Raw genomic sequence first — 18,349 nt, 5'->3', positions numbered from 1 at the left:
GAGTAAACCCACCTTTTGCTTGAACGGCCATCTGAGCAATCCATCATAGTTTCCTTTCATTATGACGAAGAAGAGGGACAAATGGGAGCCACGACCCACGCCGTCACCATTCAGATAGATACGCATACACATCTTGTACCCGTACTTACTGGTGTAGAAAGCTGAACAATTAAAAAGGAAATGTTAAGAAATGGACTGTAGGAATGGGCAGAGGCAGTGCCAAGCAGCCAGTATATAATCACACCCCTATGGCCACAAGATATCGGAGCAGACTTAGGCCATTTGGCCCACTGGATCAAATGGCTAATCCATTTTCCTCTCAGCCCCAATCTCCTGCCTTCTCCCTGTCTCCCTTCATGCCCTGACTAATTGATAAGAATCTATCAACCTCTGCCTTAAATACAGCCAATGACTTGGCCTCCATGGCCACCTGTGGCAACAAATTCCACACATTTGCCACACTCTGGCTAAAGAAAGTCCTCATCTCTGTTCTAAATGGATGTCCCTCTATTTTGAGAGCTGTGTCTTCTGGCCTTAAGACTTCCCCACCACAGGAAACATCCTCTCTACATCCACTCCATCGAGGCCTCTCAGCGTTCGATAGGTTTCACTAAGACCACTCCCCCTCCAACCCTCTGAATTCCAGTGAGTACAGGCTCAGAGCCACAAACACTCCTCATATCACAAGCCTTTCAGTTCCAGAATCATTTTCGTGAATCTCCTTTGAACCCTCTCCAATGTCAGCACATCCTTTCATAGATAAGGAGCCCAAAAACACTCACAATACTCCAAGTGAGGCCTCACCAGCGCCTTATAAAGCTTCAGCATTTCATTCCTGTTTTTATGTTCAAGTCCTGTCAAAAGGAATGTTAACGTTGCATTTGCCTTCCTCACCACTGACTCAACCTGAAAATTAATCTTTGGGGAATCCTGCATGAGGACTCCCAGCAAGTCCCTTTGCACCTCATATTTTTGAATTTTATCTCCATTTAAAAAATAGTCTATGCTTTTATTTCTTCCAAAGTGCACAACCAACACTCTCCGACAGTGTATTCCATCTGCTATTTCTTTGCCCATTCTGCTAATCTATCTTTCTGCAGCTTCTCTGATTCCTCAACTTACCTGTCCCTCCACCTATCTTCCTATTGTCCACAAAGCCATCAATTCCATCATCTAAATCATTGGCATTTAATGTGAAATGCTATGCTAACAGGCAATGAAATGAGGCAAACTGATGAGCAATTAGGAACAGCAAGACTGGAACAATATGCACCTCACAGCTCCAGGGACCTCGGTTCAATCCTTAACCTGGGTCCTGTCTGCGTGGCATTTGGATTATGTCCTTGTTTCTCCATAGATTTCCTCTGAATGCTTCAGTTTCTTCCCACACCTTAAGTGTGTTCAGGTGGTAGTTTAATTACCACCATAAATTTCCTCCCTGTTCCTTAAGGCTGTCACACCCTGGGGAGTAGTGGGGATAAGCTCCCATTACCTATTAAATGCTCCCAATGTAGTGCATCTCATATAGCTTCTGACAACCAAGTCCAACTTCCAGTTTCTAGAAGCTGGACTTGGATCAAATCCCATTTCTATGGACAGGAGAAGGGTCAAAGATCAGTTACCGGTGCCTTAAAACCAGTTCCTTTGGGCAGATGGGGCTCGTCAGCCATGGTTGACAGCTTATCTAGAAGGAAAACTCTGATCTCAAACCTCCGCTGCCCTGTGGCTATACCCACCCATGAGCAAGGCTTCAGGAGTAAACTCCAAGGAAAAATCCAGAGCTGGAGTCTCTATGGCAGTCCTATGTTGAGTTCAATGTTGACTGGCAACTCCTGTGACGCCACTGGCACCGAACTCTTGGTCTCTGCCTTTCCTTTGGATTCATCAGCTGCAGGGAGAGGGGGAGACTACTCTCCACATCATACTGCCCTGGCTTGTGTAAACAGCTAGGATGCAACATCCATGGTCGACCCTGATCAACAGAGGGCCTAGTTATAAATTCCCCACTGTGTGCAGACGAGCAGTAAAATCCTGGGTATTTGATGGGAATGCAGGGGAGATTAAATACGTTTGGGTAAGATTAGTGTAAAAGGAGTGTTTGATAGTCAGCATATAAGTGACCTGACAACTGTTTCTGTACTACATGACTTAATAATTTTAACTCTGACAGCAATTCCCCTACTGTACAAGGATCTCACCTCACTTTCTCCCCACAAACTTCCTTATAGTCACTATTCAAATCAGATTCAAGGCAAGTTCAGACCAAACACACTCCCAATAAACATGGGAATTTGCAAATCTAAACTCTCATTGTCATTAGTTCATTAGTCTTTGTCCTATCCTGTGTTCTCAGCTTATGACTAATACTACAAGTTCAACACCAGGTAAAGCGTAGGAGTATGGAAGATGAATTAGCAAGTCAAAGAGGGGTCATGAAAATATACTGGCAGTTAAAATGGAGGAGGATAAAGATTACAGGAAGACATAGAATTGAGAAATAAGGTCATTTTTGAAATGATAAACCTTAGCATATTCAGTAGAGGATTTAAAAGGTGGATAAGCAAAAAATAAAGTCAAAGATAAAAATAAAATCTAGAATGCACAACAGTTCACGCAACCTTTGACAGAGATAAATGGGTGAGCTGCTTTGTGTGAGCAGATTTCCAGTTTCAGACTCAGAGTCAAACAGGACTTTGTCCTCTGTATCCCAATAAACTACTGCTGTGCAGGAGATTACCAATATGGACATTGAGCAACAATATTCAGAGAGGGTCTGGGACCCAAGAAAATATTGTCAGCACCCAGAGCATAAGTAATGGGCAGAGGAACCAGGTACAGTGGGAAGCCAGTGAGTAGAGGGACCAGGTGTAGTGCAAATATACTATGAAAGCCACTACCAGGCAGGTGCACAGAAGTTTCCCAATATTGGTAATGGTTAGTGTCCATACATCACCGATTTGTGCTCTGCTATTTGCATGCTGAAAAATAGAGATTCAGACTTCATTTTCTGGCTTCAGATCCCCTTAGTAATTTCAGTCAATGAGATAACACCCCAAGTTTATTTAGGGCTTATCACGACGGTTGACTTTATTGTAATTAATAACCTTAGGCTAACCTGGAGAGAATATGGCTGGTGACCTCTGGGATTTCGCATCCTGCCGTCTTCTGCTGAAATCTGAAATTTTCCAAATGAAAATTCCATTGTAGGTGCTGAACTCAAGTGCCTGCAGCTTTAGTTCCAACTCTGCTATGGCCAGGTCTTTCAGCGCAGCCACACGCTCCATCTGACGCACCTGAGGACAGCAACAATTAACACTGAAAATAACACGGCAGTATGTCAGACTGGAAATACCAGAAGGGTTTGTCTGTCAGTGCTGAATGGAGGCATTTTATTCAGCAGGCGTTCCAGATTTTTGCCTCCCAGATCTGTACCAATGCTAAACATCTAATGCCATCAGAAGGCTGACAGAAGTGCCCTCTCCATTATTTCCACCCCCACCCCAATCCCAAACCCTCAGCAAATGCTTTTGAGTATGGTCATTTACACATTAAGCTTGGGAGTTGGAGGGAGGGGATTGATTCACCTTAGAACCAGGGAGACTGTTTCTCAGCCACGCCTGAGGTACAATGCAATGTATACTATAGTTAAACTGATGCAAAGGTTAGCCAAGCATTCCACAGGGATGGCTCCACCTTATTCATTATCTTCTCAGTGCCAAAGTCTGACAACTGAATAGTTATTGGCACAGGTTGTCAGAGTCCATGCAGAAAGGATTCAACTGGTTTGAACCATTGGTGGGATAACACACTACCAAGATGACATTCTAATAGAGGGTAGTGACTCTTACTGTGGTGCTGTGAGGTGTTCACTGTCTAAATTTCACATACCTTTGTCTGCAGGTCTTCAATCTTTTCCTGGTCTAGTTTGTGCTGCTGCTCATAAGCTCCCATGCTCACAGAGGCTCTCTCCACTTCCCGGTTGAGAACACAGACAATATTTTCAAACGTTTCAGCTTTGTGTTTAAGAGCGTCACATTGCTTTTGTATATCTGCTAGCTTTTCAGGTGCACAAAGCTTCCTCAAGACCTCAGGAGAGGTCACTCCCTGCTGATCGAGAGGGAGAGAGCAGAACGGCCTAATAGATTCCTCAATTTGTCGAATGGAAGTCAGCAGTTGGTTCACTTTAATGCTTCCCTGCTGCAGGCTTTGAGGTTGCAGGCTTTCTATCGTGCTCTTTATTCCCATAACATGCTGCAGCATCAAGCGGAGGTGCTCCACCATAAACAGACTCTCGTGCTCAGCTAATTTCTCCTTCTCAACCTGTGAAGTCAATTCAAGACCTTGTAAGAAACAATTCATGACACACATAGAGCAGCAAAGATAAAAACAACCTGCCACATCTTTGCTGGATGATGATTTAAGTAGCAGAACTACATCCTGTCTTCCCAAATTCACATAGTGGGAGGGAACTGTTTGCTGCTCCCAGAGTTACTAGAGATGTATGAAAATAGCTGTGTTTATTGTCTTTTGCTGTATGGGTCACACATACTGTTGAAGATAGAGTAAGAATGGATTCAGGTAACTTTTCCTTGATCTAGGTCCAGGGTTCTAAAAAATGGTCATGACTAATTGGCCCAATCTAGATCCTCAGCATTTAACGAGGTGGGGAAACAGGGAAAATAAATGTAACCAGAGAAATACTGGTCATCACGTTCATCTCTGTACAGGTGATTTCATATCACGCAATGAAACCGGGCTTGAAAAGTTGTACAAATATATTCCATGGTGGCAACACAAGGACATAAGAAATTAGAGGTAAGGCAATTGACCCATCGTGCCTCCTTCAACATTCCTCCAGATCATGGTTGACTGTCTATCTCAACACATTTTCCTGCCCTATCTCTACATCTCTTTATTCTTTTAATATCCACATACCCTTCAACCTCTTCTTTGAATGCAGTAGACAAACGAGCCTCTACAGCCATCCAGGGTAGACAATTCCAAAGTCGCACAACTTTCAGCATGAGGAAATGTCTCTTCTCCTCAGTTCTAAACACTTTATTGTGAGATCGTGTCTCCTGGTTCTAGACTCCTCAAACAGGTGAACATCCTACCTGCATCCATTTTGCCGAGGCCTCTCAGTTTTGTAGAGACAGGCAATACAGAAACAACCCTTTGGTGCACCATGTCTGTGCTGATCGTCAAGCACCCATTTAGACTACGTTTTCAAGCCTCCTGTACCTTGATGATTCAGTGTTCATCCAGCTGCTATTTAAATGTTCAGGGAGTCTCAGCCTCCAACACTCGACAGGGAGTTCCAGACTGGCCTCTGCATTTAGAAACATCCACTATGGGGAAAAGTTTCTCACAATGTTAACTATCTGTGCCTCTCCTAACTACGTACACCTCTGTCAGGTCCCTTTCAGCTTCTTCGTCCTAAGGAAAATAAGACCTGATCCAGTCTCTCCTCATAACTAAAACATTCCTTCCCAAGCAAATCTGACTGAATTTCCTTTGCATTCTTCCTATGGTGTGGCAGAACTGCACACAATATTCCAGCAGTAGTCTAAACAGTGTGTTATAAAGTAGTACCATAATCTTTCTGCTCTTGTATTCTGCGCCTGGCCAATTAAAGCAAGTATCCCATATGTCTTCTTCACCATTTTATCTACCCGTGCTGCTTCCTTAAGGGATAATTGGAATCATACTGTACACCAATATCTCCCTATTCCTTAATATTACTAGGGTCTTTTCATTCATTACATCCTACCCTCATTAATCATAAAGTGCATTACCTTGCACTTATTAGGATTAAATTCCATCTGCTGTTGCTCTGCGCAGTTTACCAGTCATCCTCACTGTAGCATAAGGCTATCCTCCTTGTTATCATCAACACCACCAATTTTCCTATCATCTGCAGACCTCCTCGGCATACTCTACATTCAAAACCAAATTGTTAATGGGGTACCCCTCTCATTCTCTGTAATTCTAGCCTACTCAATCTCTCCTCGTGTAACAGACCTGCTTTCCCAGGTACCAATCTGCTGCAGAGGCTTATACTTCTATTTTAAGTAACTAGGGCCAGAAATGTACATGTACTCAGACAGGCAAAGACACTTCTTTGCTCAAGTTTCCCAGATGAGGCAGAATTTACTGAGGGACCACGACAATCTTCTGGGGTGGGGGGGGCGCGGAGAGAGAGATGAAGTTACCACTGTGTCTGCAAGAAAAGCAGTTGCAGCGTTTACAAGCTCTGACAGTTTTCACTTACATAGTTGATAAAATGAAAACTAATGCCATTTGGCATTGTTAATTCAAATATCTAGCGTAAGGTACTCTGAGTAATTATACAGCAGGCATCATCAGGGTAGCACCAATTAACATTCCTGGAAAGGGCTGAAGTTTGAAAAAATCAGCTTGATCATGTTACTGACTCCGCACAGATGTCGAAGAGGAAACCAAATTCTATGAACAAATTTGCCACACTCAGTAACACTCCAGATTTCCGCTCCCCCCCATCACCTCCTCTGAGCCACAAATGTCAACGAATGCAAATAATAAAACAAATTAAGGGTAAGCTAAATGCCAGGGTTCATAACCATGATACCCGAGCCACACACAAGACACAGGAGTAGAATGAGGTCATTCAGCCCATTAGTCTGCTTCGCCATTTGATGATGGCTGATTCATTTTCCCTCTTAACTCCATTTTCCTGCTGTCTCGCCATAACTTTTGACACCTTTACTAATCAAGAATCTATTAACTTCCACTTTAAATGTAACTACTAACTTAGCCTCCACAGCAGCCTGTGAAAAAGAATTCCAGAGATTCACAACCCTCTGGTTAAAGAAATTCCTCCCCATCTCCGTTCTAAAGGAACATCCAGCACCAGGCTATGCTCTCTCATCTCAGACTCTCGCACTATTGGAAAGCATTTTCTGCATATCTACTCTATCTAGGCTATTCAATATTAGGTAGGTTTCAATGAGATTCCCCTCCTCTCAATCTTCCAGACTCCAGCGAGTACGGGCCCAGAGCTATCAAGTGTTTCTCATACATTGACCCTGTGTATGGAAGAGTTATTTTTGTAATCCTCCTCTAGTCCCTCTCCAATGCCAACACATCCCTTCTTAGATAAGGGGCCAAAAACTGCTCACAATTCTCCAAATGTGGTCTGACCAATGCTTTATAAAGCCTCAGCATTAAGCCCTTATTTTTATATTTTAGTCCTCTCAAAATGAATGTCCACATTACATTTATCTTGCTTACTACCAACTCAATTTGCAAGCTAACCACTCTGCAGAAGGAACTCGTGCTGTACCAACGGACTTTATTTTTATATATAAAAGAGTCTATGGGGATAATTCAGGAGAAGGCCTGAAAGCCGAGAGCTGCCTGTACCATAAGACACATTGTGTGCACCAATGGAATGAACGTACAGGGGAGCTAGAAGCATTGGTGACAACAGATCCTCTCTCCTGCTTGGCGAGGCCAGAAGCACAGGGCCACTCCCAGACCAAGTGGCTGCTGTGTTCACTAATGACCTTCGACGACTGGGGAGAAGCTTTGCCCTTAAACTCAAAGGTAACTGGCTGCCAAAGATTCCAAGCTCATGAGCACGACTACAAAAATAAAACATTTAAACTGAAAAAGGATCTAGTGCTTTCCTGTCATACATGATGAATAAACACTTCTTGGGCTTCCTGCTGGGTACAGGCATTGATTTTAACAGATGTTTTGATGACAAACTCTGCCATCTTCCTCACTTAGTAAATAGATTCATAGAGATATACTGAATGGAAAACAGGCTCAACCATACTGAACCAGTCCATTTACATGCTTTGGTATACTGAACCTTTCTGATCCATGCAATCGTCCAAATATCTTTTAAATATTGTATTTGTACTCATCGCTACCAGTTCCTCTGGTAGCTCAGCAACCTACCAACCTCTGTGCAAAAAAATTGCCCCACAGGTCTCTTAAATCTCTCTCCGCCCAGAGTGAAAAAAAACTTGCCTTTCCCCCACCTGTTCGTGAAGTTCGTGCTTAGATAATCTGGGATAAGTTAATAAGTCCATAAGACATAAGAGTAGAATTGAGCCGTTCGACCCACTGAGTCTGCTCCACCATTTTGGCTGATTTATTATCCCTCTCATATCCACTCTCCTACCTTCTCCCTATAACCTTTGATGCCCCTATCAACCTCCGCCTCATCCAATATTCGATAGATTTCAATGAGATTCTACCACTCCCCACCCCCCATCACTCTTATAAACTCCAGTGAGCAAAGAGCCATCAAACTCTTCTCAAACATTAATCTTGTCATTCCCAGGATCATTCTTGTGAACCTCCTCTGAACTCCCTCCAATGCCAGTCATACTTTCATAGATAAAGGACCCAAAACTGCTCATAACACTTCAAGTATGGTTTGATCAATGCCTTATAAAGCCTCAGCATTACATCCTTTCTTTTAGTTTCTAGTCCTCTCGAAATAAATGCCAGCTTTGCATTTGCCTTCCTTACCACCAACTCAACCTGCAAGTTAACCTTTAGGGAATCCTACACGAGGACTCCAAAATCTCTTTGTACCTCTATTAATCCCCATTTAGAAAACAGTATATGCCTTTATTCCTTCCACCAAAGTGCATGAACATATTCTTTCCTACACTATATTCCATCTGCCACTTCTTTGACCATTCTCCTAATCTAAGTCCTTCTATACACCCTCTGCTTCCATGCACTACTTGCCCCTTCACCTATCTTTATATTGTCCCTAAATGTGGCCACAAAACCATCAATCTCGCCATTGACATATAACATTAAAAGAGGCAGTCCCAACACCAACCCCTGTGGCAGACCACGTCATCGCAGCCAACCAGAGAAGTCCCCCTTTATTCCCACTCTCTGACTCTTGCTAGTCAGCCAATCTTCCATCCATGATAGCATCTTCCCTGTTGCACCTAGGGCTCTTAACTTGTTTGGCAGCCTCCTGTGTAGTACCTTATCAAAGGCCTTCTGAAAATCCAAGTAAACAACATCCACTGACTCTCCTTTGTCCATCCTGTTTGTTATTTCCTCAAAGAATTCAAACAGATTTATCAGGAAAGATTTTCCCTTCAGGAAACCATGTGACTGGCTTATTTTAACCATGTGCCTCAAAGTACCTGGTAACCTCATCCTCAACAATGAACTCCAATATTTTACCAACCACTGAAATCAGGCTAACTGGCCTATAGTTTCCTGTCGCCTCCCTCCTCCTAAAACAGTGGAGTGACACTGGCAATTTTCCAAAGCTCAAGAACCATTCCAGAATCTAGTGATCCTTGAAAGATCACAACTAATGCCCTCACAACCTCTGCAGCCATCTCTTTCAGCACTCTGGGGCATAGACCACTCCTGCAAGAGTGACAGTGATCATAAGTGGGGATAAAAACAAAAAACTGCTGGAATTACAGAGCAGGGATGTGATACTGAGGCTTTATAAGACACTGGTGAGGCCTCACCTTGAATACTGTGAACAGTTTTGGCTCCTTATCTAAAAGGTGTGTTAGCATTGAAAGCATTCAGAGGAGGTTCACAAGGATGATTCCAGGAATGAAAGGGTTATCATACGAGGAACATTTGATAGCTCCGGGTCTATACTCGCTGGAATTTAGATGGATGACGGGGGATCTCATTGAAACCTTTCAAATGTTGAAAGGCCTAGACAGAGTAGATGTAGAAAGGATGTTTCCCATGGTGGGGGAATCTAGGACAAGAGTGCAAAGTCTCAGGATAGAGGGGCGTCTATTTAAAACAGAAATGCGGAAAACTTTCTTTAGCCAGAGGATGGTGAACTTGTGAAATTTCTTAACACAGGCAGCTGTGGAGGTCAGGTCATTGGGTGTTTTTAAGGCAGAGATTGATAGGTTTTTGATTGGCCATGGCATAAAGGTTACTGGGAGAAGGCTGGGGAGTGGAGCTGAGGAGGGGAAAAAAGGATCAGCCAAGATTGAATGGTGGAGCAGGCTCGATGGGCCAAGTGGCCTAATTATGGTCCTATGTCTTATGGATAGTCAGCATCTATGGAAAGAAAATCACAATTAGGTCAAATACTTTCCTCCCTTCAACCATAAAATGGGGAACCTGGTTGATGCTCTTTCAGGATGAATTACTTTGATACTTGGAACATCATACAAATTAGTAAACTCAGGTGCCCTCTTCATCCCTGGATCATAGTCCAGCCTAGCCAGTTCATTTATTCAAGGGATCATTAAGAGTTTCACTTTCATCAGAAATTAGTAATAAACTGACAGAACAAGAGCACCCTTTCACTGATGGCTCAGGCCCTGCATTACTGGGTGTACTCTTGCTTGCTGATCTTTCTCAGTGTGTAATAAATTTAACAGTGGCACATACCTGCATTAGTTATTGATCTGGTAATAACTCTGCCCCGAGGTATATTCAATTGTCAAACAAGTAGGGACCTGATTTCTGAATTGCCACCACATTGGTGAAGGAGTCTGGGTGTCAGCCTGATAACTGCAGTGTATAGAAAGCTAAGGCAACAGAGTGAGTGAACACAGTCCCCAGTGCTTGTCCTATGTGAGTGATGGACACCTCTCATTGAATCTTACAGCAGGGAAACAGGCCCCTCAGACCAAATCATCCACCTTGATCAAGGTTTTGACCAAGTCCGTGCAATTTCTTTGAGGTTGGCCCATATCCTCAGAACCGTTCCTATATATAACCGGCCCAAATGTCTTTTAAACATTGTAATTGCTCAGAAGCTGCTATCTCCTCTAACAGCTCGGTCAGTATATCTAACACCTTAAGTGTGTAAAGAGTTGCTCCTCAATTCCCTTTAAATTTTTCCCATCTCACCTTAAACATATATACTCTAGTTTTAGACTTGTCTAGCTTCCCACTATTTTTTGCTACATATTGTATGTCATCCCTTTTGCTTTTATACTGTCTTTGATGTTCCCCATCAGCTACAGTTGCCTCATCCTTCCTTTAGAATGCTTCTTCTTCTTTGGGATGAACCAATTCTGCATTTTCCAAATTACTCCCAGAAGCTCCAGCTGATGCTGCTTGACTGCCATCCCTGCTAGCGTCTCCTTCCAATCAGTTTGGCCAGCTGCTCTCTCACGCCTCTGTACTTCCCTTTAATACATATGATTTTAGCTCCTCCCACTCAAACTACAGGGGGAATTCTATCATTGCCCCCTAAGGCTTCCTGAAGTTAAATTCTCTGATCAAATCTGGTTCATTACACAACACCCAATCCAGAATTGCCTTTTCCACAGTGGACTTGACCATAAACTGCTCTAAAAAGCCATCTTGTAATCATTCTTAAAATCTTTCTCTCGGGATCCAGCACCAACCTGATTTTCCCATACTATCTGCATATTGAAATCCCCCATGACCATCATAACATTGCTCTTTTTACATTCCCTTTTCTATTTCCCATTGTAATTTGTACCCCACATTCCTGCTACTGTTGGAAAGCTGTATGTAACTCCCAGTTTTTTTTTACCCTTGCAATTTCTTAATTCTAACCAGAGAGATTCTACATCATCTGATCCTATCTCACTTCCAGATAAACCCATGTGATCACAGGAAGGAGATACAACCTCTACACACAGAGTACTGGAGATTAGGACTGAACAGGGTCATTGGAGCTGTAAGACAGCCACACCATGATGCCCCAGTTGGTCTACAAATTAATAAGTCCAAACTGACAACTCATGGGTAGGGTCAGTTCATCTACATACCAAGCAACACGATGACGCTACCCCTCATTATCAATAATTAATTCACAACTCCAAATAACCACCATTGTCATCTGACTCAGCACTGGGAGCTAGCAGCTGCTGCTATAATGCAAAACAAATATTGAAAATGCACCTACTGCCATTTCACAGCCAATCTGGTTGAAGTGACAAAGCAGTTTCACCTTCCCACATGATCGAATGTGATCGGCGTACTGTGAAGACAAAGACAAAATGTGCATTCAGCGCAGATATACAGATAGCACAGCTTGATGAGACAAAGCCAGAGTCCTGTCCAGCACTACTTAGTCCTTAGGCATCTGCCATGCTCAGTGTTCAGCACTGTAGTGTACCAGGTACTGTTACATTTCCAAGTGTTCTTTGTTATCAACAACTGGAGTGGAGCACGGGCAGTAGCTTCGAATGAGCTCTAAATAAGTATGAACATTTTGTCATTTGCTTTTGCTAATGGTCAAATTTTTAAATTACCTTAGATGGAGACCAGCACATTTAGAGCTGCAAACTAACCTGTTCATGAGAAGCCCACAAGCCACTTTGTTTTGTGGTGCTTACACAGCAACAAATCTGCTCAGGACATCATTAAATGAAATGTATTTTTAGGCAGTGCAGAGGGAAGTTTATACTGAACCCAGCTTGCTCTATCTGTCCTGCAAATCTCTGAAAGCGTAGTATACTGGGGATTTACCAGTCTCTCCTGATTTTGATCTTATAAAAATGACTTCCTTGCAAACCTTTGAGTCTGAAATAGTGTTCTGTTCCTCAAGCAATGTTCTGTATCAAAATAAGTAATGAATTCTCTGAGAATACTGTTGCAGTTTCTGGCAGACATGTCATATTGTCAAATACCAGAGAAAAATAATTAGTTGGAAGGCAAGACTCAGTAAACCAGTATGGCTGATACTCAGCACATTCCTGGCTATCTGCAAAATTAAGTCAAAAAGAAATAATGAAAATACATAATCTTCCTCTTTGAGATCAGCACAATTTGTAACCATGCTCCCTGAAATACCTTCTCAATGGTCATCCTATTGAAACAAAGAAAATTCTTAAAAGTTTTGAGAAATTAGATGTGGGGAAGAGATTTCTATTAACTATGTGTTTAAAGCCAGGGTTCATTGCCTTAAAATAAGGGAACATCTACTCATGCCAGAGATGAGAAGAATTTTCATTACCTGCAGGGAGGTTTATCTTTGTAATTTTCCAGGTAAGATGGCTTATGGACAACTACATTTGAATATCATGAAGCTGTGTGTCAGTGAGTTGTGTGTGGGCAAGTCGATCTGGGAGATGAACAATCACTTTATTGAACGGACAGGGTGACGGGGCTGAATAACATTAATCCATCTGTTTCCTTCCTTCTCTAAATGTCCTCATATTCCCAAACTGCTTGGAAACTCTTCCTCCAAATTTGATCCCAACTTGTCATATTTCTTCTTTATTCTAATTATATCCATGTACCTCAGTAACGCTAATGAAGGACACTGCTTCGCAATCACAAGCCTCGGTATTCCTTTTGATTGATTCTGTAAATTTATAGCAAACATTTTAGGCTTTTCATCTCAAGCTGTTTTTCCTCCTGATACTTGCTTTATAAGGGGAGAGAGATTAGAAACAGTGAACTTTTATCAAATTCTTTTCCTCTTACATTTGACTTTATAATCAGTCAGCCAAAGACTAACGAAATTCTCAAACAACTTGGTACTCGTTTTTATGTGAAATATATTTTAGTGGGGGAATGTAAATCTCCAATTCAGACACAAATTATTTACAAATTAGCCAAAGTTATTTAATTTTTTTGTTACAGAAAGCATTCTACCCACACCTTTCTGTGAATTGTTATATCTGAACAAAGAATAACAGGTGGTTATCTGGCCTTTTAAACTTGCTTCACAAAATTCATCCAGATCACGACTGATCTTCTACCTCAGCACCATGTTCCTGTACTATCCTCACATGCCTCAATTACTTTACTATTGCTCGATTTTGAAGGAAGTCTTACACTGTGAAAATATCTCTCCTTTTCTCAGTTTTAAACCATTGACCCCCCCCCCCTTATGCTGAGACTGACCCCTGGATTGGGACTCTTCAGCCAGCGAGAACATCCTCTCCTCCATCCACTTTGTTGAGCCCTCTAAGAATTTAAGGTTCAATGAGATCTCCATCATTCTTACTCCACAGACCCTGGAACCAGCCTCGTTGACTTTGTTCTGTTAAGAAGGCATATGATGTATTGGCATTCATCAACTGTAGGATTGAGTTCAAGAGCCATGAGGTAATGTTACAGCTATTAACATGCTACCTTGGTCAAACCCCACTTAGTGTACTGTGTTCAGTTTTGGTCACCTCACTACAGGAAGAATATGGATACTATAGAGAGTGCAGGGCACATTTACAAGGATGTTGCCTGGACTGGAGAGCATGCCTTCTGAGAATAGGTTGAGTGAAGTTGGCCTTTTCCCCTTGGAGTAACGGAGGATGACAGGTGATCTGATAGAGGTGTATAAGATCGCAAACACCAGGAAATCAGCAGATGCTGGAATTTCAAGCAACACACATAAAAGTTGCTGGTGAATGCAGCAGGCCAGGCAGCATCTCTAGGAATAGGTACAGTTGACATTTCGGGCCGAGACCCTTCGTCAGGACTAACTGAAAGAAGAGCTAGTAAGAGATTTGAAAGTGGGAGAGGTGTATAAGATAATGAGAGGAATTGATCATGTGAAAAGCCAGAGGCTTTTTCCCAGGGCTGAAATGGCTAACACGAGGGGGCATAGTCTTAAGGTGCTTGGAAATAGGTACCGAGGGGATGTCAGGGGTAAGTGGTGGGTAGATGGAATGCACTGCCGGCAGTGGTGGCAGAAGCGGGTACAATAGGGTCTTTTAAGAGCCTCTTAGGCTCTTACATGGAGCTTAAAAAATAGGGGGCTATGTGCTAGGGAAATTCTAACAGTTTCTAGAGTAGGTTACATGGTTGGCACATCATTGTGGGCCAAAGGGCCTGTAATGTGCTGTAGATTTCTATGTTCTATGGCTGTGCAATTTTCATGACAATATTAGAAGTTCTACAAGATAGTGCACAGTGTAAAGTCAGGCACCCAGTTTCTGTTGAATGTGAACACACCTGCTGAAATATCATATTGCTACATCAAAGACAGATTACACCTCAAAACAAAAACACCCATAGACAAAGCCTTTAAAGCAGTGAAGAAGAAAGGACAGATCTTACCTTTTCTCGTGGAATCTTTTTTTTCCCACACCACTCACACATTAATGGGTACTTGGAACAGATTTCATCATGAGCCTATGGATGCCAAACACAAATGACTTCTCAAGAATTTATTCCACAATGGTGCTACTTGTTATGTACCCCTGGGGTTCCTTTTTGCTGTGGACTGTCACTTTAAGGCACAAGAAAGAACTGAGACTAACTTTTGGATTTCTGCTGAGTGAGAGAGGGGCAGATTCTGCCTTTCAGCTTGTGTTTACACTTTTGCAAGGACACTGCCAGCTTCTGTGTTCTTAGAGAGAGAAGGGAGGAGCTACTTGATGGACAGCTGGTGTTCAGCATGGTGAGATAAACAGAAGGTCAGATGATAGATTCACAGACACATGGTTTTGGACACTGGACGAGCTTTGTTGTGCCCACAGAAAGGTGGATGTTTGGAGGATCGGTCAGGTGAATCAATCAGTGGCTCTCACTGTGTGAAAGAGGGGTGACCAGTGGGGAGTTATTCGTGTGTCCAACCCTCGCCTGGGTTGATAATTCCATCAAAGAACAGTCCCCTGGTTGTGGTCGCATTCGGTGACTTTAAAGGAACAGAAGCGGGGAGGGGAAGGTTTGAAACAGAAGAAACCTAGTGACAAAGAGGTCATTGTTTGGACTCTCTCTTCTAAGTAGCCCGTAAGGATGAGTTTGAGTTCCATTCGAATACGAAGGTGTGACTGTCACGTAGTTAATCCACAAGAGTGGGTTCTCTAGTGAGGGGAGTACCTTTGTGAATACCACTTATGTGTTACCTTTGTTTGGGTGTGGTAGTTCACTGAAGGCAGGCACCCCTGTGGCAAATCACTGTTGGAGTTATTTTGTATGTCGTGGAACTGGTTAAGTGGCTATCACATTGTGTGTTTGGGGTTGGTTCCCTTGAAGAGGGTCCCCTTAGTGATAAGCTACTGTTGGTGATAATCCATATGTGGATTCTGTTTGAGTATCCTGTGGCCACCACTTTGGAATGACCCGTAGCTGAATTCGGGTGTGGTAACACTTGTGTTGAAAGGATATTCGTTGAAGATCACTGTCGGTGATACTTCGTGTGTGGAGTGGAACAACTTCGGAGGTAAAACCTACTATTATTGTTATCTTGTATTGCTGTCATGGAATCTGTGGAATATCGACATAATTGCCTTCTCACAACATTCGTCTTTTGGATTACAAATATTTCTCATTAATTAACCTGAACATTGAACTGAACTTTACTCATCACTGTAAGACTGTATCTATTTACCCCTAGGCTTGAAGAAGCTTGGTTTCTATATTTCCACACTTGGATGCATATAGTCTCTGCTAACCTGTTTAAAATATCTGAGTTTATATGACTGTATTGTGTAGTTACTAATAAATAGTATTAGTGAATAGCAATACCAGACTCCAAAGTGTTTTCTATTTCTGCTGGTTCTTTAACCCGTCACGGGGTACGTGACATACTAAACACATAACATTAATTGTAAAGACTGAGGTCTGTGACAGCCCTTGTGGTTTCAGCTGCACTACTTCAGACTTGCCTGAAGTTGGCAATCCATTTTGGAATCAGAAGTTGGAGCAAAAATGCAGTTCATGAAACAGTGCTTTCTTCGATTCCCAAACATTATAGAAAGGCCCCATAGTAAGTGACAGACATCAGATTTGGTTACATTCCCACACCACTAAAGATCACTGGATAGCAATCTATATATTCTCTACACAATATTGACGTTCTGGTTTGAGGTCAGCTCACAGGACATCCTATTGGAAGCAGCTGGGAACTCTGAACTCTGCAATTCAGACCCGAATTGCCTTAACCCGTGAAGCAATTGTGAACACGATCTACACCTGTTAACTGCTGGTTGCGGCAGGACCCACAAGCTATTCATGCCCAAGGATGGCAGCCTCTCATTAAACAACTCAGAGAGGGGGAAGGGACAGCCACATAGTGTATCTCAAGTCAATGGTTTGACCACACATTTTTAACACAGACAACTCCTAACACCTGTACAACTCAACGGAATAGGGTATCCAAGTGAGTAACACACACCGGGCAGGGGAAGGCAAACCCTGACTAACAAAAGGGGTCAGAGGATAGATGAGACCGTCATGTTGCGTAGATGGGATACGTCCTTAAACTGAGTAATTCACATGGAGGAAGAGCAGACTGGGATTAGTTGCAAATAATTTGTGCCTCACATTGCAAGAACACCTACAAATTAAGTGACACGTGTTGGGGCAAAGGAGGTGGTGAGGAATCCAGACTGAGTGACTCGATTTAGTTAAAGTGCAAAAGAGAGGGCGCAGCCACCCAGAGTGATTCACATCGAGGGAGTGTGGCAGGGCAGGTATACCCACACTGAGTGACTCATATCAGGGTGATGTGGACAGACCGAGTGACTCACATCAGGACGCACAGGAGAACTTCTTCCAACTTTATTCTATTTCATTACAGGTTCATGAGATTTTGGAATCCTCTACTACGGAAAAAAAAAACATTGAAAAAGAAAATTCTGACCATGGATGAGGAAAGGCAGAGAGGTGCAATTGTGTGGTTGTTCTGGTTAAAACAAAGAATCAAGTTCTAGCAACAACTTACTTCTGAGTGCTAAAATCTCATTCAATTCACAAAGTTCCAAACAACTGGTCTATTAGTTAAACTTGAAAAGTTTTGCAGCTCCCTGCACACCATTTGCCTCATTCAGGAAACAGATGCAGCACTAAACAGGCATTAAAAATGGTCATTACTCATTGCTCAATTCCTGCTCTCAGTGTTCAAAGGAATACTGTCTCATTCGGTTGTACCCATATATGGTTTGAATGATAATTAAGCAATTTGATTTGATCTCAGCAAAACTATTCCAGTAATGTTAATAGTGAGTTGAACACCTCATAGTTAATTTATTGCCAAATTCCGTCAGGACAGCACAAGGTAATTCCCTTCTGGGCTAGTTCAATGCACTAGTGAAATATTGTGTCATTGTATTTCCTTTAGCAACCAGTCATGGGAATTCTAGTTCCAGTGCAATGAATGCAGCAGAGCTATTGGGGAGATTGCAGTACTGCTTTGGACGTCCAGAACACTCAGGAGAGCACTGTAATCAAGGAAGTAACAATTTACCTGACGTCACTGAACACCAGTAAAGTATTTCCCTTGCCATTTATTTCACTGCTCAGCGACCTGACTGCAGTACATAATCCCAAAGTCAGCCAGCTTTTTTCTGACGTAGCGCTTTCTGTTATACATACTTGTCAATTGCTGTCCAGCACCTCACGGGGAAGGCCAGAGCTGTCAGAATTCATCAGTACCTGATCACTTCACTCTGAGGGGAATGGCAAA

General features: G+C 42.6%; 1 protein-coding gene across 5 annotated transcripts in view; it reads right to left on the bottom strand.

Annotated features, from left to right (window-relative positions):
• The window catches only part of LOC134359979 (TNF receptor-associated factor 2-like), an 81,507-nt gene that overhangs the window by 12,261 nt on the left and 50,897 nt on the right, over positions 1-18,349 (bottom strand). For all 5 annotated transcript variants that reach the window (XM_063073903.1, XM_063073904.1, XM_063073905.1 and 2 more), the window contains exons 6-10: positions 14,998-15,072; positions 11,894-11,968; positions 3,889-4,320; positions 3,116-3,293; positions 13-161 (exon numbers count right to left, since the gene is read on the bottom strand). In XM_063073903.1, coding sequence (XP_062929973.1) covers positions 13-161; positions 3,116-3,293; positions 3,889-4,320; positions 11,894-11,968; positions 14,998-15,072 — 909 coding nt within the window. The remainder of the gene's footprint in view (positions 1-12; positions 162-3,115; positions 3,294-3,888; positions 4,321-11,893; positions 11,969-14,997; positions 15,073-18,349) is intronic.

This window comes from Mobula hypostoma, chromosome 21 (assembly GCF_963921235.1).
Source record: "Mobula hypostoma chromosome 21, sMobHyp1.1, whole genome shotgun sequence".
NCBI lineage: Eukaryota > Metazoa > Chordata > Chondrichthyes > Myliobatiformes > Myliobatidae > Mobula > Mobula hypostoma.
The sequence above is the reverse complement of the archived record's forward strand: the minus strand, read 5'-3'. Positions and strand labels throughout refer to the sequence as shown.